Source organism: Balaenoptera acutorostrata, chromosome 11, assembly GCF_949987535.1.
Source record: "Balaenoptera acutorostrata chromosome 11, mBalAcu1.1, whole genome shotgun sequence".
Lineage (NCBI taxonomy): Eukaryota > Metazoa > Chordata > Mammalia > Artiodactyla > Balaenopteridae > Balaenoptera > Balaenoptera acutorostrata.
This window is the reverse complement of record NC_080074.1, coordinates 11465496-11485878: the sequence shown is the minus strand read 5'-3', so window position 1 is coordinate 11485878 and position 20383 is coordinate 11465496. Positions and strand designations below refer to the sequence as shown.

Genomic DNA, 20383 nt, shown 5'->3' with positions numbered 1-20383 from the left:
TTATACTTTGTCCCTCACACTCAGCCTGGCATGGGCATCTTGACCATGGTAACTTAGTTCCAGGAGTTTGCCCTGGAGAGGTACCTGGCATACTCCAAAGCTGGAGGGGAGGGAAGAGTCACCTACACACTTCAGGATGAGGAGCCCCTTGGGCGGGTGGGAAGGCTGGGCACACATCTTCCTAGGGTCCCCTGGGAACAGGATAGGGCTGTTGACTGCAGGAGGCACAGGACTGGCCAGAGGGGGCTAGGGAAACGGGTCCATACTTGGAGGGAGATCCACATAGCCCTCAAACTCTGGCTTTAGAGGGCCGAGGATGCAGGGACCCATCACCCAGTCCAGGATGGAAGTAGGGGTGCTGGTCTGAGGGGAGGCCCAGAGGGGGAGCCTGGGAAGGAGACGGGGCCCCTGTGGGTGGGGTGAATGTCAGATCTGCAGTGGTGACGTAACCAGTGGCTACAGTGCCTTCCTCAGGACCCCGAGAGCCAGTGGGCAGACCTGGGGGGGACCTGTCCTTCGGGCCTTGACCACCCACCATCACCCCAGGCTCAGGAGGGGCAGGGCCTGCCCCTGACTCCAGGGAAGGGCTCTCCTCGGTGCCTGGGCTGGACCTCAGGTCCGCATCCCTGGCTTTGCCCGGCCCCATCACCTGAGCCAGTGGGACCAGCTGCACCTGCCCCCCTGCGGGCAGAAACAGGTACTTCGGGGACTCTGGGGGCTGCGGCTTCCTGCTCGTGCCTGTCTGTAGGGGTCCCTGCTGGCCCACGATGTCAGGCAGGGAGTGGCTGTGGGGCGGCCCCAGGTAGGGGCCATTGAAATCAAAGCCGGAAGCCTGGCTCTCAGGCCGGCTCGAGGGGGTGGCCAGCTCTGGCGGGGGCCGGGGCGGCTGCTCCGTGGGGAGGTCCGAGGCGACCAGAGTCTTGTCAGGCTCAGGTGATGAGTCACAGGCATCTTTAGGGTCCTCTGTGGTGAGAGGTGACACCTCACTGTGCCCGAAGTCTACAGGGGACGCCCTGTGGGGAGAACAAGGGCAGGGACATCGGCACCACCCTGGACAGACGCCTCAGCTCGCACACAGGGAGCCCTGGGGTGGGATGGAGGCCGGGCTCCCCCCAGAGCTCACAGAAAACACAGAGCAGGGTGAGGGGAGGGATGCCGGAACAGGCAACGGGCGCTCCTTCAGCCTCGCTGTGGATCTCCCCCTCCAGCCTCCGTGCTCTCCTTCAAGGTCACGCTCTGCCAGCTGCGGCCCCTCCCACCTCCCGCTCCTTGCCGTCACCCAGCGTCAGCGCCCAGCCTGGGCTCGGCCATGCCCTCGGCCTTCACCTGCCCCACCTGCGGGTGAGTGGTGAGCCGGCCGCTCAGGTGCTGAGGCCACGAGGTTTCGCAGATCCTCTGCCACCCAGTGGGGCCGCGGCAGCGTGGCGTCTCCCTGGGCGGCAGGGCTGGGGGAGGTCATCTGCCCCAGTCTCCTGCTTCTGGCCCCGACCCTCCCTAAGCTGGGAATCGGGAAGCTCTTCCCTCCATCCAGCCGGGGCACCTCTTGCTTTAGTGCAGCCAGCCTCCCAGGACCTGTTCCTGCTGAGCCCCAGGCCGAGGCCGCCTCCCCCGAGCCCCCGATGTGCGGGGTGAACCACCGGCCCACCCCCCAGGGATCCCTCGCCCGACACTCACCCCTCCGGCTGAGGGCGGCTGCCGCCCCAGGGCCCGCTGTGTGCGAGGCTCCCGCTGCCGACGACGCGCACGCTGTGTGGGAGCCGGAGCCCGGCGCGCCCGTTCTGGGGGGAGAGAGGGCGTTCGTGCCTGTGCGGTGGGGGCACCCCAGGAGGTGAGGTGGGGGCAGGGCCTTGAGGGTGGCGAGGGTTCGGGAGCCCCCAGACTTGGCGGCATCTCAGCATGAGCAGGACCGACCACGCCCTCCTGACACCAGGAAGGCAAGGCCAGAGAGGGGCTGGGACTTCGCAGGGGCCCTGGGACATCAAGGACGGGCAGCCTGTTCCCACAAGGACGCCCACCTGGGCTGTCCCTGTCTCCATGCTCACCCCTAGTCTTCTCCACACTGGCCGTGAGACCCTCCCAAGGCAGTCCTGGCCCTGCCTGCCTGACCAAAGGGCTTCCGCTCCCCACGTGCCGGCGCCCTCCCCGGGGTCCTCTCAGCCTCCTGTGCTGCGCCAAAGACTCATCGCCCACGCCCCTCAGGTCCCTTCTCCAAGGAGTCTTGTCTCCACCCTCCACTCGCCTTCTGCCAGCAGTGGCCTCTCCCCCCTGCCACCACCCTCCATCCTCCAGAGCTCAGCGCTGCTGTCCTGTCCTGGGGAAGCCACGTGGCTTCCCACCATCCCCCTTGCCCCCAATGTGACTAAGGCTCTCCTTGCGCCCCCCTGGGCCCTGGCAACCCCACGCCAACCCTCTCTGCTGCTCCACGGGAGTCCCCGCGGGCGGGGTACCCTGTGCATCGGGGGGGCCCAGGGGATCGCGGTGCTGGGCTTGCAGGGGCCGGCCCGGCTCTTAGAGCTTTCCAGCCCCTGCCCTGGCCACATACCACCCCTACTCAGGGCCCACCGGAAGGGGAGGAGGACACGGGCGTGGGGACGTGGGCGCAGGAGCACAGGGGTCCGGCAGCTCCGCCGCCCTCACAGCCTGCCCCTACCTGGAACAGGTGGCTCTTGCTGGGGCTGGGGATTTTCTCCTCCCACTTCTGGTTCAGCCTGGAAAGACAGCAGGGAGGTGACCGCTGCCCAAGACCTCAGGGCAGCTGCCTCGTGCTCATGTACCGAGGTGAAACTAAAGCCCAGGGAGAGGACAGCTTTGACCAAGGCCCCACAGGGTGTGAGTTGCAGAGCAGAGAGTGGAGAAAGTCAGCTGTGGGGTCCCTGGCATCGTCTGGGGCCCTGGGTAGCGCCCTCCCCCATCTTGGAGACGCCTTACCTGTACCAGTAGACGCCACAGAAGCGCAGGGACACGAGTAGGATCAAGGTGCTGATGACCAGGATGAGCGCCAGGACCCACATGGGCAGCACTTCCAGGCAGCCAGGAGGAAAAAGGAGCATTAACTTTCGGGGAGGGAAAGGGCTGGGGGCTCAGGAGATGAGGTGAAGTTGCTGCCTTGGCATGCAGAGGGGAAGAAAAGGCCAGAAACAGACTAAGAAGAAGAGGGCATTTTTCTGAGCCACCCACAGTGCTGGATGGCTGGCAGGACACAGAGGGTTAGATCCTGTCCAGTAGCAGGTGTTGCTGTAGGTGGGCAGTGACTGCAGCCAGAGGCAATCATAGGGCACTTCCTGAAGTTGGCAGCATACAAGGTGGTCGTCAAGAACAGGGAGGACTGGAGAGGCCGAGACGGGGAAAGGGGTGATGGTGGAGGAACCAGAAGGTGTAAAGGCCCATCAGGGGCCCTCACAACTCTCCACTTGACCTCAAGCCCCTCAGAGGCCGGGCGCCTCCAGGACTCCCCTGGTCTCCTTCCCCTAGGTCCAGTGGCCCAGCCCTTCTTTCTGCTTGGTTGGGGTCCTCTTCCTCGTGCTCTTTCCCTGCTACGGCTGGCTGAGACTGGGGACCTTGCTGCCAACACTTTTTCCTCTCTCTGCCACCACCTCCCGGACCTTGCTCTGTACTTGTCTCCTGGTGACCGCTATGGTGATGGTGACAGATAAATGAAATTAGCAAGTGCAGATTGAGGGAAGGTTGAGAAATCAGACCAAAACTTTCCAATCCCAGGCCCCAGTCTGTAGTTCTTCATGGTAACAGAAAACTCGGGCTGAGTGGTCCCTGGGTAGTAGCTGCCACAACAGCTAATGAAAGCATGGCCATATTAATAGAGGGCTAAGGTCCAGGCTTAGGGAGACCTGTTGGTGAGACGTGCTCTCCTCTGCCCTCCCGAGACCTCACCTGCAGTCTGTGTTGCACACCAGGTGTCACTTTCTCATCTCTAATGACACCTGGCAGGGAAGGATGCTAGCCTGGGGTGGGGTTACATCTCATGTCCATATCATCCCCGTCCTCTGCCCAGTGGGGCTGTGCCTGGAGGGGTGAGTGGGGGCCGGGAGGACATACCCCACTCAGTGTCCCAGGAGCTCTCCTCACTCCACTTGCTCCAGATCCCGTCGTAGCCTTGGGGGTCAGGTTTGACTCTCACTCTGGCCTGGTACCTGGTGGCAGGCTCCGGAGGTGGCAGGCACATGCTGTGGGCGTTCTGGAAGTCCTCTGTCTTGGTCTCTTGTGGGTGCGGGTGTGTGAGCAGGTGTGCTGAGGTCTGGTGCGCGTGGGCACAGCTATGAAGCCCTCCCGCCTCAGCACCCCAGATCTCCTGCTGCCCATCAGTCGTCACCTTGTAGTCACATCCCCAGATCTGAGGCAGCATCACTCCCACCGCGGAGGACCACACTCCAGTGCCCACAGAGGGACGGCACCCAGACGGGATCAGGGACAGCACCTCTTGCAATGCGCCCCGTGACGTATGACAACACCGAGGCCCAGAAACTCTGAGGAGTCAGTCACCGTGTCCCCCCTCAGCCTCCCAGCTCCTCTTGGGACAGCCTGGACCCTAATTATGGCCTTCCCAGGAGTACAGTGCAGGAGGAATGGACTCTGGACCCTTAGACAGATGTTCAGGAGCCCAGGGGCCACTTCCAGCTCCACAACTGACACACCCCCTTCTGGCCTCAGTTTCCCCATTTCCAGCCTGAAGGTCCGGGGCTGGCTCCGAGGTTTCTGAACTGGCCTCTGTGGAGCCCCAGGTTCTGCCCACAGGCCCTGATGGATACCTGGGGGTGGGGGCCAGATACTGAGTCCCAGGCGGAGCCCGGCCCACCTCTCAGGGAGCAGCTGCACATTTGCATTCTGGATGAGATTCTCGTGAAGAAATGCCCCCTTTATGACTTTTGAAAATCCTTCCTCCAGCTGCCTCTCATCCAGATGTCTACACCTCCTTTGCAATTCAGGGTCACGTATTCATTTTGGCCAAGTTCGCATCACCTCTGTGAGTCTCAGTTCCCTCCCCAAGGGAAGGGACAGTGGCCTGCTGACTGCACAGGGGCATGACCGCCAAGTCCCAGTGGCTCCCGCTGACTGGGCACCTGCTGGGAGCCAGGAACCTGGCCGGTGGCACTCTCCCTGGTCTTTCTCGCTTCCCCCTTCCCCCATCCAGGCCACTTTTCAGGCACAGGCCCTCACGTCCCATGAGGCTGCTTCTTTCTTGTACTGGACCTGGAAGATGAGATTTATGCGTTTGTGTTGCATTTTTCCTTCTTTCCCATGCAAGGTGTAGCCATCTCTGCCTTTGGTCACGTTGAGGGTCAGGCGAGCCATCTGGATTGCAAAGAGGGAAAGTTTCAGAGAACGCTGTTTCTAACACTCCTCCAGTGGAACATTCCTTGTGTTCCATGCTGGTCACAGGTGCTCTCTCCACTGGTCCAGGACCCCAGGTCCCACCATCACGGGTCTCTGTGTCCCTACTTGGGGTGCCAGGGTCTATCATGGCCAGACCAGCTCCTCCCTGGGAGATGCTGAGATAAGCTGCAGTCTGTTGATCAGTAATGAGGTGGCTGGGTTGCTGGTTACTCACAGTAGCTGAAGAAGCCGCATTTGACCATCTGTGCCTTTTACCTGAAATTGACGTGGGCTGAGTTAAAGTCACCACTTTGATAGCGTCTGTTCCAGGCACCTGCCTTTTATGCTGCCTTGAGAAGGGAAGGTGAACAGAGTTTCAGGCCCTGGAACGGTGCCCTTCTCCACCCGTGACTCCAGCCTGTCTTCGCTTGGCTGCCCCTCATGAGGGTTTGCCGGGCATGGGACAGACCCCTGTCCTCCAGAGACAGGACACAGGTGCAGACTGCCCATCTCGAGAGGGAACTCGGAGGTGCTCACTGCGGACCCACCATCCAGGCTCTGAGAGGCCCATCCCCTCATTAGTACTGGACACAGGCCAGGCTGTTCCAATGGCCCTGTGCCCACCCCTCCCTGAGGCTGACCCTCGGGGCAGGATTTGGAGCTGCCATGATGAAAAGACCAGAGAGAGGCTGTGGAAGAATAAACAACGACCCCCGAAAGTATCCAGGTCCTGCCCTGGAACTTGCTACCTTACATGGCGAAATGGACTTTGCAGGTGTGATTAAGTTAAGGATGCTGTGATGGGGACACGATTATCCAAGTGGGCTCTAAATGTAATCACAGCGGGGGGAATTCCCTGGTGGTCCAGTGTTTGAGTCTGCGCTTCAAATGCAGGGGTCAGGGGTTCGATCCCTGGTCGGGGAACTAGGATCCCACATGCCGTGTGGTGTGGCCAAAAAATTTTTAAATAAATAAATAAAATTAAATTTTAAAAAATGAAATAAATGTAATCACAGGGGTCCTTATATGCTGGCGGCAGGAGGGAGACTTGACTACAAAGAGAAGGCACTTGGCAGGAGCAGAAAGAAATTCAAAGATGCTCCCCTGCTGGCTTTGGAGATGGGGGAAGGGCCAGGGGCCAAGGGATGCAGCTCTAGAAGCTGAAAAAGGCCAGGACATGGATTCTCCCCCAGAGCCTCCTGAGGGACTGTGGTCCTGCCGGCTCCTTGACTTCAGCCCAGTAAAACCTATTTCAGTCTTTTTTATTATTGTGGTAATTTGTTGCAGGAGCAATGGGAAACTAATACAGAAGCCGAGGATTCCAGCCCAGGCTCTGCATTTGATGTGTCAGTTTATCCAGTTACCACTGGTCTCTGAGCGCCAGTTTCCTCATCTATGAAACAAAGACCACGGTCATCGCTCTTCCTCCTGCTCAGGACCGGGGTGAGGGCCACGGGACAGAATGGTGAGTCTGAGCTTTCTACCAGCTCACCACTGGCCCATAACTGGGATGAATGGTATCAGATGGGGAAATAGCTTGTTTACTGGGTCCAACAGGACAGCGCCGGCCTGATTTATCCCAGGACAGCGGATCTGAGATCTCTCAGGGTTCAGGCTGTACAGAAACTGAAGGATCATCTGGCTTTTGCAGGAGGAAATGCTCCCAGATTTTTTTGGAAGGGGGAGGGGAAGAGAGGCAGGATCTCAGAAGGGAGAAGAATGCAGCCTCCAGAGTCAGACCTGGGCTTGATCTCCTTCTTTCCATTGGGTGACTGGGGCCTCCCTTTACAGACGTAGAAACTGGGCATTAGCAAAGCCATCCACTGGGGAAGCCGGAGATTTCGAACTGGGTCTACCTGGCACACCTGCTGCCCTTAACCAGGGGCTGTGTCCCTCACAGTTAAAAGGACAGAGCACGGAACACTCTGCGGTATTCAAGTGCTAGGCAATATGTACATGCACAACTGAATCACTTTGCTGTACACCTAAAACTAACACAACATTGTAAATCAACTATACTCCAATGAAATTAAAATATTTTTTAAAAAGTGCTAGGCAAGGGGCTTCCCTGGTGGCGCAGTGGTTGAGAATCTGCCTGCCAATGCAGGGGACACGGGTTCGAGCCCTGGTCTGGGAAGATCCCACATGCCGCGGAGCAACTAAGCCCGTGAGCCACAACTACTGAGCCTGCGCGTCTGGAGCCTGTGCTCCGCAACAAGAGAGGCCGCGATAGTGAGAGGCCCGCGCACCGCGATGAAGAGTGGCCCCCGCTTGCCACAACTGGAGAAAGCCCTCGCACAGAAACGAAGACCCAACACAGCCATAAATAAATAAATAAATAAATAAACAGAGCAGCCCTAAACTTTGGGGTGCCTGTGTCTTTAAAAAAAAAAAAAAGTGCTAGGCAAATACAAGAGATTGCTTTTCTTTGGGGTCATCAAAGTACAGCAGGGACAAAAATAATTATTATTACTATTTAATTTTTAATTAATTAATTTAATAATCTATTATTATTATAAGAAGAAGAAAAAAAAGAAGATCCTATTTAGCTACATTGTTATTTTTTATCCCTGTTTTGCTTCAAAGGCCTCAAGAAGAAGGAACTCCTTCCTCCTACCCCTCACCCCTTCCCACACCAGCCCTGGCCCCTCCCTTCCCCATCCCCATCCTAAGAAAATCCATGGGGGGTAGATTGAGGCAATGAGGGAGGGGGGAGCCTTGGAGGAAGAGGGGGGCAAAGGACAGAGAGCGGACAGGAGGTGGGGAGAGACCTGTACTGTCAGGCAATGTTTGTACATTGATTCAACGCACTTTGAGGGCCTACTGTGTGCCAGGTGCTGCTCTGGGGAGCAAAGCAAAGTCCCTGTCTTGACAAAGCTGACACGATAGATAAATATACGTCAGGTGGTGATAAGTACTGTGGGAAAAGAAAGTGGGTTGACCCATGATTTCTGGGTTGGGTGCTATTTTAAATAAGCTTTTCAGGGAAGGTTTCACACAGATTGTGACATTTGGGCAAAGGCCTGAAGAAGGTGAGGGAGGAAGCCATGCAACTTGAGAGAACAAAGGGAAGCAGGTGCAAAGGCCCTGAGGCAGGGGTGTGCCCAGAGAGTCTCCCAATGTGGAGGAGACCACGAGGCTGAAGTCAAGGGCCGAGGGGAGTAGGTCAGAAAGGTCTTGTGGGCTGTGACAGGGATCTTGTTATTTCCTCTGTGCAGGAGGGGAGCTCTTGGAAGGTTTGGGGTAGAGGAGGGGCATAATTTGGTTATGTGTTAACAAAATCAGATGGGCTGCTGATTGGGAAGAGACTGAAGGGACTGCAAGGATGGGAGAGGTCGACCTCACTGCACTAAGTCCAATTCTCACACCTAGTCCAATTCTAGGTGTATTAAAAAGATATAGGTGACAAAATTTGCTGGGAGACTGGATGTGGCATTTGAGAGAAAGCTATGACGAGGAGGATCCCAAGGTTTCTGGGTTAAGCAACTAAAAAAGACTTACCATTTAGGGAAGTGGGGAGGATATGGAAAAGTAGGATAAGAGAGACAAGGGATGTTCATTATGGAGCATGTTAGGTGTAAAATAACACTGGACATCCCAATGGACATGCTGAGAGGGCAACTGAGACTGAGTGGTATCAGTTGCCAAAGGTCTGGAAACTCAGATTGAGAACACAGAGCAAACGAATGGGCAAAGTATTTTCAGAATTGGACTGATATGTTATCAACTGCATCACTTATATATTTGTTGAGAATTTAAACATTAGACTTACTCCTGTTCAGTTTGGGTTGCTGGACTGCATTCCATGCAAAGTGACAGACATGAAGACTGGGCCATGAGGAACCCTGAGTTTCTACGGGTCACAAAGGAAACAGCGCTGTCACAAGACTCTCCATGCAGAAGGCTGGGGCAAACTCACTGTTATCTGAGCTCTTCATAAGTTTCTCTTCCTCCTTTGGTCGAACAGAGACGAGGTACTGGCTGTGGTCCCTGGGGTCAGGCACGGGAATCTGGCAGCGGTGCCGGACGTAAGGGCTGCTGGTCTCCTCCGTCCGCACTGGGGAACATTCTTCCTCCCTGAGGATCACGGCACAGGCGAGGGCAGGGGGAGGCAGGGCCACGTGAGGGATGACACCTCCGGATGAACTGGGGCATCTGCTGGGTCCTCAGGGGCAGGAGGAGGGCTGGAGGGGGCTAGGCCTAGAGGAGCAGAGGGGACAGAGGCAGGGGACACTCACCTTGCGCTGGGGCCGGACTTGTAGAAGAGGGTGAAGAAGACGGAGCTGGCCACCTCGGACCTCACTTCCCAGGAACAGCTGAGCAGGGCAGTCCCGTCGAAGACACACTGGAGGTTCTGGGGCTGGGACTCATTCCCTGGGAGGGAGACAGTCCCTCATTCAGTCCTCATTCAGTCATTCCCTAGCCCTCAGTCGGCCCACCATGAGGCTCATCACAGAGAGACTATGGGCATTGGGGCCAAAAAGACCAGGGGTTAAACTCAGCCCGAAGGGCCAGCTGTGTAAGCACAGCTCAGAGAGTGAATTCTGTGAGCCTTCACACCCCGCTGTGCAAAGCTGGGAGGGCATGTCAGCCTCAGGGTTTGGGAATTTAACACAATCACGTTGGTATGTCTGCGTATGGTGCAGGTCTCACGAAAACACAGATGCTCATATGCCATTGTGATTAAATTGTAATTGTTCCTCCACAGAAAGTGGGCAGCAAACTGGGGCCCAGAAGTGAGTAAGATGCAGCCGCTGCCTCTGCAGAGTCACAGTAGGGACGGGGTGGGCCAGGGAAGTCCCTCTGAACACATGGCTCAGAGCCTCCGTGGATCCCATGGTGCGGACCCCTGGACGCCTTCCGTCCAGGAGCTGTAATGAGCTGCCCTCGCCACAGGGGGGCGCCGTCCCTATTCCGACTCTGTTACCTGGTTGGGAGGCCCAGCGAACCTCCGTGCTCCACTGGCTGGGCCGTCCCGAGAGCCCCAAGCCCGGGGCCAGCCTGGTGCGCACTCGGGCCACATAGGTGCTGCTGGGCATGAGGTGCTCTGGCCCCAGGATGGCCCGGGAGGAGCTGGAGTAGATGGTGGGCGCATCCTGGGGGAGAGAGGGGCTGCTGGAGCAGGGCCGGCTGGGCCAGGTCCCCGTGGGCACAGGGCACAGCTGGTGGGGTCCCTACCTCCCAGGAGTCCTGAAGCCGCCTGTAGACCACCTCAAACTCCAGGCTGGACAGCCAGTGGCTCTGGGAACCCCCATGGGCCACACTCCAGGACAGCAGGAAACCGTCCCCGGCAGCACGGATGTTGAGGTCCTTGGGTGCGGGGGGCTGCACTGCAGGGAGAGGAAGGAGAGGGTCCCTAAGGGGCTGGACGACTGTGTGGGAGGTTCAGGGCCTGCAGGGCCCACGTGTGGACAGACCTGGGTTCCAGGCCAAGCACGGCCCCCACGGACTGAGCGACCTTGGACAGACCCCTCACCTCTGTGGGCCTCAGACCTTCATCTGCTGAACTGTGAGGATTCAATGTGCATGTGAATGAAGATGTGCAGATTGCTGGGCGCACAGAACATAAGCTCCGTACAAAGTGCTGGCAGTTACACTCCAAGTGGAGCTTCCTTCTGTCCCCGCTGCCCATGAGGAGCTCTGTGTGGCCTCCTTCCCAGCAGAGGGCGCTGTGACTCATGTTATTCCCTCTCCTGTCCACACTTTATTTCCAGTGTCCAGTGTCATCCTGCACTTCTCAGTGCCCAGCAGACATTCTCCTCCTCTAGGACTTTCTTGGACCCCCTCCCCCAGGCAGAATCCCTTGCTCCTTTTCCTGCCCCACCATAGCCCTTTGTATGATCCTTATAGCCCTGGAGGATATAGATGCTTCCACATCTGTCCCCTCAAGTAGTCCAGGAGCTTGTGGATGTCAGGGGTGGGGTCCTGACCCCCTTGCCTCTCCCCAGGGCCTGAGATGAGTGGTTCACTGAATATGGGGACAAAGTGAATGAATCAATGAAGGAATCAATGAATGAGTACATGTAGGTCCACCTTCAGAGACTTTTCATGAAATCATTCCATCACCAACAGCAAGCAGACACCTGCTGGGACCTACAGGGTTGGGTGCACAGATTCATCCATGAATGGCATGGCTGCAGACTTCCTGAAGCTTCGATATCTGAATGCTGAGAGATGACTTTCCAACACAAAAAATTCCGTAAGAGCCAAACGAGATGTCAATATTCTATGCCGGACAGGGGACAGGGCATGATAGAGCGTGTCAGAGCTGGAGCCTCAGAAAATCTTCAGCCCAGAACGGCAGATCCAGAGCACCGCTGCCCCAGCCCCAGCCACAGCAGGCATCACTAATCAATCATGCACTCCTAGCCCCTGAGCCTGTCATGCAGTGGGACTCCTTGTCAGCCTGGAGCTCTAGGAAGCTGCTCCCAACTGAACAGACTGGGAAACCAATGGAAAACCCATTCATCCAACCTGAGAGATGTAGTCCATGAGCTCATTTCACAGATGGAGGTGACAGAGGAAGTGAAATATCCAGATCTCCACATGTGTAGCTTCAGAGCAGATCAGACACACATATGTCCCCTCCCTAACTCACTGCCAAGCTTTGGGGGCCTAGAACTGACATCCTGACTTAGGGCATGCTCTAGGAGGCCAAGCACTACGGTGCCCCATCCCTGAGTTGTCTGGTCTCCTCCACCATGAAGCCTTCTCTGGTTATCAGACTGTAAGCCCAGTGGGGGCAGGGATACTGTACTGCCTGAGCACTTCAATGCTCTCCTGGCCTATGTAGGTGCTCAGTGAAGGAGCAAATTGATGAATGAATCCCTTCTACTCCCTATGATTTGTGCTTCCATCTTCTTTTTATGGTCTGCACACTCCAACCTTGCTCTCACCTCCCACCTTAAACCTCACCCCCATGGCGCACTTACCCTCACCTCTCCTGGCTTCCTTACTCATCTGACCTGTGATGCTCTCTCTCCACTATTATCTGGAGCAAGGATTGTTAAATTTTGGCCCGAGGGATAAATCTGGCCCACGGCTTGTTGGGAGCTGAAAATGGATTTTTACATTTTTTTTACAGTTTTTTTTTTAAATCAGAAAAATATTGTGCCACACATCAAAATTCAATGAAATTCAAATTTTTGTCTGTGAAGAAAGTTTTATCAGAACACAGCCAACATATTTTTTTTAGTTTTTTAATTTAATTTAATTTTTTATACAGCAGATTCTTATTAGTTATCCATTTTTTACATATTAGTGTATATATGTCAATCCTAATCTCCCAATTCATCCCATACCACCACCACCCCAGCCAAACCAACATATTCACTTACGTGTTTTCATGCCACAATGGCAGAGTTGAGGATTTGCCGCTGAGACCATTTGGCTGCAAAGCCTAAGATATTTCCTCTCCGGCACTCTATAGGTGTTTGCCGGCCTTGGATAGAGGGTGACCCCTAAACTCCTTTGCAGGACACAGAAGCCCGTCCAGGTCAGGCCTCTGTCTCCCTTGCCCCTCTCCTTCCTACCTCTGTCCAGTCCTCTTGAAGTTGATGCTCTGGAGACACAATTATTAGCAGTTTTACCAACCAGCCTCACCCTCTAAGTCGCCCAGCCTTTGCACACACTGTTTCCTTAGCCAGGGATGCTCTTCCCACTCTCCTCCCTCCCACCCTGCAGATCTCCCTGCAAAGCTCCCTGCTTGGAGAAGCCTGTCCTGATCTCCCAGGGGCTCCTTGTCCACTGCCCCTTGGCACGTGGCACGCACCCGCCTTCAGTAAGTGATCACACCCGACAACATCTGGTGTGTCCTGCCCTGTACGCTCTGAGCTCCACCGGGACGGGACCCCTTCTCATCCATCAGACACATGTTTGGGACATCGTTTGTAGTGAATTCACCACTGCCTAACCCATCCCCTCCTCCAGGCAACAGCTCTGTGCTGCTGTGATGATCAGAGGCAGGAAACAAAGCCTGGAGCCCCTTCCCCATCCGACACTTGCAAGGAGCAGCTAAGTCAGACCTTCCTGGGTCTGAATTTCAGCTCTGCCCACGGCCTCTGTGAGGCCGTGGGCATACACTGCCCTCTGTCTGTTTTATCCCCAAATAGCAGTAACAATACTATCTACTCTTTTTTTTTTTTTCTTTAATTTTTTTGGCCACTCCACATAGCATGTGGGATCTTAGTTCCCCAACCAGGGATCAAACCCACGTCCCTTGCACTGGAAGCACAGAGTCTTAACCACTGGACTACCAGGGAAGTCCCAATACTATCTACTTTGGTGTTGTTTTGGGAGTGAAATAAGAACCAGCAGTGTCTGCTGAAAGCCCGGATAGGCATAGTTTTGGCCACGTGAATGTGAATTTTCATAATAGGACTTTTCATTTTCTATTTAGCCTCATTCTCAGAAATAATTTCCCCGAATGCATGAGTTCAAAGTGTTGGTTATATTTCTTTCTAATATATAGTTAAATAAAATCTAACTATATGAAACCGTCATCAACACCCACCCAAGACCATTGACTTTCTTAGGCTCTGTGGACATGCAGCGCACACACTGGGGGCCACGCAGCGAGGGCAGTAAGGGGACGACCTCCATCTCCAACATGCAGAGAGCACTCGGCAAGTCCGGCCCATCACTGTCATGACAGCTCATGGTGGCCCTTTGGAAAAGTTAGGTAATTGCCCTGGGTCTCAAGTGCCTCATCTATAAAATGGGTTGTCACAGACATTGCAAGAGACCAAATTGATGAAAGATTTGCAAGCTATAAAGTTTGTATCTGAATAGGAAGGACTGTGCTTCTAGAAGGAAAGCCTTCAGGGTTGGAAGGCAATGGCTTGGCAGGGCTGGAGCATCAGGGGCGGGGGAGGTACCTTTGGCTGGGGCTCCTCACCTTGAACTTGCCCCAGCGCCTCCATCTAAGGAGACCATATCCTCTTCCTCCAAGAACCAAACCCATCTCAAGCCGGTGTCTCCACCCCTTGAAGGCTCTTACTTCCTGGTCCGCCTCTCACACCGCTGTCCACACAGGAAGCCCAGGCCTCACCGTGCTGGCTCAGAGTAATGGTGGGCTGGGTACCCAGAGGCCGGTCTGGTCGGAATGAGAAGTAGCCATAGTCAGCAAAGGCAAAGCTCCGGTAGGGGATGATGAAACTTCGGGGCACACAGTGGGGACAAGGGCCGTCACTGAGATCTCAGGACACTGGTTGCGAGGCTGTCCTGCCAGGAGGGGACACAGAATGAAGAAAAATCACTCATTCACAAACATTGCTGAGTGGTTCCCATGTGCGAGGTTTTGTCCAGGGCCAGGGGCGGGGCGGTCGGGGGAGCTGGTAGGGAACAAAACACACACAAATCCCAGCCTGCAGAGCCAACATTCTGGTAGAGGGAGACACACCTGAAACAACTGGATAAACTATGTCATATGTCAAACGGAGGAAACTTTACATAGGTCCGGCAGGGAAGGGGCAGATGGGGTGCAACTTGCAGTGGGCAGTCAGGGAAAGCGGCCTGAGCAGGTGATGTTAGCGCTAGAGCATCCTGCCGTGCGGAGCGTGGGGTTTCAGGATGAGTGAACAAAAGAGATCAAGAGGCTAGGGAGGCGCAAGGCACACCTGGGAGTGGACTGTCTTGGAGGTCGAGGGGAGCACGGTGGGGTCACCTGTGCCAGGTGGTGTGGATGGGTCAGGTAAAGAAGGCTGACAAATGACCATTAGGCTCAGCTACACGAGGACACAGATGATCTTGACCAGGGGGGTTGATTGACGTGGTGAGAGGGAAATCCTTACTGGAGCAGATTCTAGGGACCCAATGGGAGAAGGCAGTAGAGTGTTGATGGGAAGGGAAGCAGAGGAGAGAAGGGCCTGGCTGCAGGAGATGGGGCTCAGGAGGCTCCGGAGCTGCAGCCTGGTTGGCATTTGAAAGTGGATCCCGGGAGAGGGTCTGTTGACAGCACGGGGACAGTGGAGACTGTGGTGGCAGCGACGTCCTTGAGCAGCAAGACCAGGTGGGAGCCCGGCTGCAGCCTCAGACAGCCTGGGACAGGGCAGATCCTGCAGGGCGGGGCCAGGAAGGCAGCAGACGTGTGAGGTGGGGGGCTAGGGGTCGGGGTGGGGGGATCTGCTGTCCCCGAGCAGAAGGAAGTGGGTCACAGCTAAGGGTGGGAGGTGGGGTGGGGGCTGAGGACAGCGGACAAGGGAGACTGAGGCTCCCGGGAGGGCAGGAGAGAGAGCGGAAGGGCAGTGACGCCGTGGGGTGAGAGCGGCGTCTTCCCAGGGGCGGCCTCCAGGGGACACCCCAGACCCTGTGATGCCAGCTGTTTCATTATTTCTATTATGGTGAGTCAGACTCTCGCCAAATCCCAGAATGGTGGGAGCACATTCCCTAATGGGGTAGGCCCCGGAGACCAGGTGAGGAGAGAGGAGAAGCCGCCACTCTGGAGGTGGCAGGGCCCGGGGGGCGCGTGGAGCCCAGCCATGCAGGCTGGACGCAGGACACTGGTCCCGCTCAGGCCACTTCCCCACCGTGTGGCCTGGGGGAGGGACCTCACCTCCACGGCCTCAGTTTCGTCATCTGTGAATTGGGCATCACATCTCTGCCCACCTCACAGGGAGGATGAACCAAGATCGATTTCTGCCTGGTGATCTTGTTCAGTTGTGACAAAACAAGAGAAGATTATCACCATCACCATCATAACAACGATATTAACACAGGAGGCTCTTCCCCCAAACCTGATGTCAGACACCAGCCCGCGGGCCTGGCAGGCCGCCTGGTGGGGCAGCAGCTCCTGGGCAGAGGCCTCCCCGTCCAGCCCCGACCCCGGCACAGTCCCCACAGCAGAGGCCCTTCCTGCCCTCCGGCCCCAGGCCCGGCCTCACTCGCCTGTTCAGCCTGCGGTGGAGGGTCATGTTGACCAGCCGCTGGGCGTCCTGGGTGTCTGCCCACCTGCAGACGATGCGGCTGGTGTAGTCGTTATGGCAGTGCAGGGTCTGCAGGGGGAAGGTCCCTGACAGGGGGAGGCAGAAAGGGGGTCACACCTCTCCCCTCCAGATGTCCCTTGTCACCGCCCCTCCCAGCCCCTCCTGGTGTGTGGCACTGGGGAGGCGTCTCCCAGAGTCCCGTAGAGGCTCCTGGAGGCCAGACAGAGGTCCCCAGGAGCCCTGGGCGGGGCTGGGGGCTCTGCAGCTGTGAGGGTGCCAGCCGCGGACCCTCCTGTCTGCACAGAAACACATAGTCTAGTTGATTCACAGTATACGTCCTGAGCCCCCGCCTTGCCCTGCTCCTGGAACGGGGTCCCTCCCACCCCAGGGTGCGGACATGCATCAGGCACAGGCCCTGCCCCTGGGCCCCTGGGTGCGTGCAGCCTGGGAGCAGAGGCACAGACCCGCCCCTAAGGGGCAGTGTGGCAGGGCCTTACTCTGGGCCGTCCCCACCCTGCTCTCGTGGTCAGCTGCTGGGAAAGGGAGCGTGGTCTCCAGTGCTATCAGGGGAGCCAAGTTCTCAGCGAGCCCTTGGGGAGGGGGGTTCACGGGCCTGAAGAGCCCAGGGAGCATCTCAGCAGGGCCTCCAGGCAGGAGGAGAGACCCCCAGGTCGAGGGTCCCCAGGAGCAAGGGCGCCCAGGTGGGAACTGGTTAAGGCCAACTAGGTGCTGATGTCTGGGGACGAAGGAGGGTCAGAGAAAGGACTGGAAACAAATTGCCAAAACTAAATCAAAAAGAATTATAAATTTTGGGTAAGCCTATATCTGCTTAAATGTTGAATTTATAATTAAAAACCTTACCACAAATAAAATGCCAGGCCCAGATGGCTTTACTGATGAATTCTAATGAATAATATCAATTCTACACGAACATGAAGGAGGGAATACTTCTCAACTCATTTTATGAAGTCATCAATACTCTTACAGCAAAACCAAGCAAAGACAATACAAGAAAAGAAAATTACAGACCAATACCTCTTATGAGCATAAACACAAAAATCCTTAACAAAATATTATCAAGTTGGAACCAACAATATATAAAGAAGGTAATACACCATGACTGTGTAGGGTTTATACCAGATACGCCAGGTTGGCCTGACATTTGAAAATCAGTCAGTATAATTTTACCACGTTAACAGACTAAAGGAGAAAATCATATGATTATCTCAATACACACAGAAAAAGCATTTGACAAAATTCAACACCCATTCATGATACAAAATAATTTCGTCAACCTGATAAAAGGCATCTATGAAAAAGCTACAACAGCTTCCCCCCACCAAGATCAGTAACAAGATAAGAATGTTATACTTCCATTGCTATTCAATATTTTGCTGGAGGTCTTAGCCAATGCAGTACATCAAGAAAAAGAAATAAAATGCATACAGATTGGTAAGGAAGAAATAAAACTGTCTTTATTCACAGCTGATACTCATGCACACAGATAATATTAAGGAAACTATCAAAAAATAAAAGCTAAAAAAAAAAAAAAAAGCTAAAAAAAAGCTAAAAAAATAAAAAATAAAAAATAAAAATAAAAAAAAAATAAATAAATAAATAAAAAAAAAAAATAAAAGCTATTAGACCAGGCTTCCCTGGTGGTGCAGTGGTTAAGAATCCACCTGCCAATGCAGGGGACACGGGTTTGGGCCCTGGTCCAGGAAGATCCCACATGCCGCGGAGTAACTAAGCCCGTGCGCCACAACTACTGAGCCTGTGCTCTAGAGCCCGCAAGCCACAACTATTGAGCGTATGAGCTACAACTACTGAAGCCCACATGCCTGGAGCCTGTGCTCTGCAACAAGAGAAGCCACTGCGATGAGAAGTCCACACACCGCAATGAAGAATAGCCCCCACTTACCGCAACTAGAGAGGGCCTGCGTGCAGCAACAAAGACCCAATGCAGCTAAAAATAAATAAATAAAATAAATAAATTTTTAAAAAAAAGCTATTAGACCAAGTGAATTTAGCAAAGTTACAGGATACAAGGTTAATCACACAACATTTGGGGGAAATGAATGGTTGGTGCTCAAGAAGAGTCAATGTCTTTACACAGCTCTGGGACAACCCTCGCAACTCCTAAATTGAGCTCACCACACCACACTGAGCTTTGAGCCTGCATAGAGAGAATCTCCAGGTTCCACCTTTTATATCCCTCTTCCTCTGCCCTCACATTCCTCATATGTACACACGCACACTTCCACACAAACACACACTTCTAAATCTATGTGTCAGAGCTGGAAAGGGTCTCAGAGAGTGTCAGCTCCAATACTCCTATTCTAAAGATGAAGAGACAGAAGCCCAAAGTGGGGAGAGAATATTCTCACTGTCACCAAGGCTTTAGTGGCAAAGCAAGGGACAGAACACAGATATCTGACTCCAGAGCTCTCTCCTCCAACCCCTCATTCCAATGCCTGCTTGAGAGATCAAGCCTTAACCTCTCAAGTCCCCAGAGCATGCCTACCCACTCAACATCCCCAGGCTCTCCCGGTCCTTTCTATCCCAGACTCCCACACTTGCCCTGCTCTCCACCCCACCCTTCAGCCTGCCCCTGAAGCCGGGCCATAGCTCCTTGTGCTGGGACAGTTGGGCCTTCTGCTGGAATCTCCTGGCAGCAGCCAACGAGCCTCTCAGTCTTCCTGTTTATGCTGACGTCATTAGGAACCAGAGAAGCAGAAAGAGGAAGCAGGGCTGGCCCTGGCCTCCTTCCACACAAGTGACTCTTCACGAGATTGCCCAGCTTCTTAGAATTGTGGACACCAAGATATCAATTTTTTTTCTGAGCCTTACTTACTTTGCAAATGTTGTTCCTTCTGCCAGAAGTACTTCTACCTTCTGTACTTTGTTTCCCTGTAAACTTCTAAACATCCTCTGTCAGCCCAATGCACAGTTCCTTCATGAAGCTTCTCCTGACACCCCCAGGGGGATGCAGGGGGAGGTGGCTGCAATACCCAGAGCAGGTGAGAGCCCAGAGCCACAGGGTCCTGGCCTCGATTCCCACCTCCACCTGCTCAGAGTGTGAGTACTGTGAACTGAATTGGGTCCCCCACAAATTTATATGCTGAAACCCTAACAACCCCAGTGCAACTGTATTAGAGATATGACCTTATGGAAGTAATTAAGGTTAAACGAGGTCATAAAGATCCTGATTCAATAGGATTAGTGCCCTTATAAGAAGGTGCACCAGATGGACTTCCCTGGTGGTATAGTGGATAAGACTACACGTTCCCAGTGCAGGAGGCCCAGGTTCGATCCCTGGTCAGGGAACGAGATCCCACATGCATGCCGCAACTAAGACCTGGCACAAACAGATAAATAAATAAATAAAATTAAAAAAAAAAAAAAAAAAGAAGGTGCACCAGAGAACTCTTTCTCTCTCTTTCTCTCTCTCTCTCTCTTTCTCTCTCTATGAACCTCAAAGGGGTTTTGAAGGAATCAAGTGAGATGACGCAGGGTGCATGATAACCCACAGTCAGTGGTAGCTGAAAGTACTTTTATTCTCCTTAGTTGTTCTCCTTCCCTGCACCCTCCCACACTGTCCTATAGTCCTCAGTTTTCATGTCCAGCCCCAACCTTGTTAATATCTCTTTCCTTGGCTGTCTGCACATGTCCTGTCACAGAGGTGGCGCTCAGGACTCTGTGTGTGGAATGCATGAACAAACGAACAAGTAAATGAATGAGTAAATGAATGAGTGACTCCTTGAGGACAGAGACTCCAGAGCCCACAACTTCTCCCCTCTCTCTGGTTCTATCCAGCCAGACCCTGGGCTGGGCCCATAAACTGGGGAGCCTCACTTGATGATAGAATGAGCTGGGTGTTGTGTGTAGACCATAGTGATGGGCACACTGAGTTCTGATGTTCAGAATTCAGACCCTGATATCTTGCCTTCTTCCTGGGATGGGGAGAAGGGCAGGGAGGAGGAGAGGGAAAGAGTGGGCACTTGGCATTCTCTTCTGATGATTCTTTGTTTTCTTTCTGCCAGGAAGGGCACGTCTGGCCAGAGCACTCTCTGGCCCTCCTGCATGTGTGCGATCACCATCCTGGCATGGAGAGAACATTCCAGGGTTCAGTG

General features: G+C 54.5%; 1 protein-coding gene across 1 annotated transcript; it reads right to left on the bottom strand.

Moving 5' to 3' along the window:
* LOC103001036 (cytokine receptor common subunit beta-like) lies at positions 1 to 16883 on the bottom strand. Its single transcript, XM_057556553.1, is given in 15 exon segments — positions 1 to 325; positions 327 to 1013; positions 1675 to 1778; positions 2651 to 2708; positions 2929 to 3019; positions 4054 to 4213; positions 5173 to 5307; positions 8100 to 8104; positions 9248 to 9405; positions 9567 to 9702; positions 10256 to 10424; positions 10507 to 10658; positions 14378 to 14550; positions 16213 to 16336; positions 16748 to 16883. Coding segments are annotated over 15 exon segments (2613 nt in total).
* Between the last annotated feature and the right edge of the window lie 3500 nt (positions 16884 to 20383).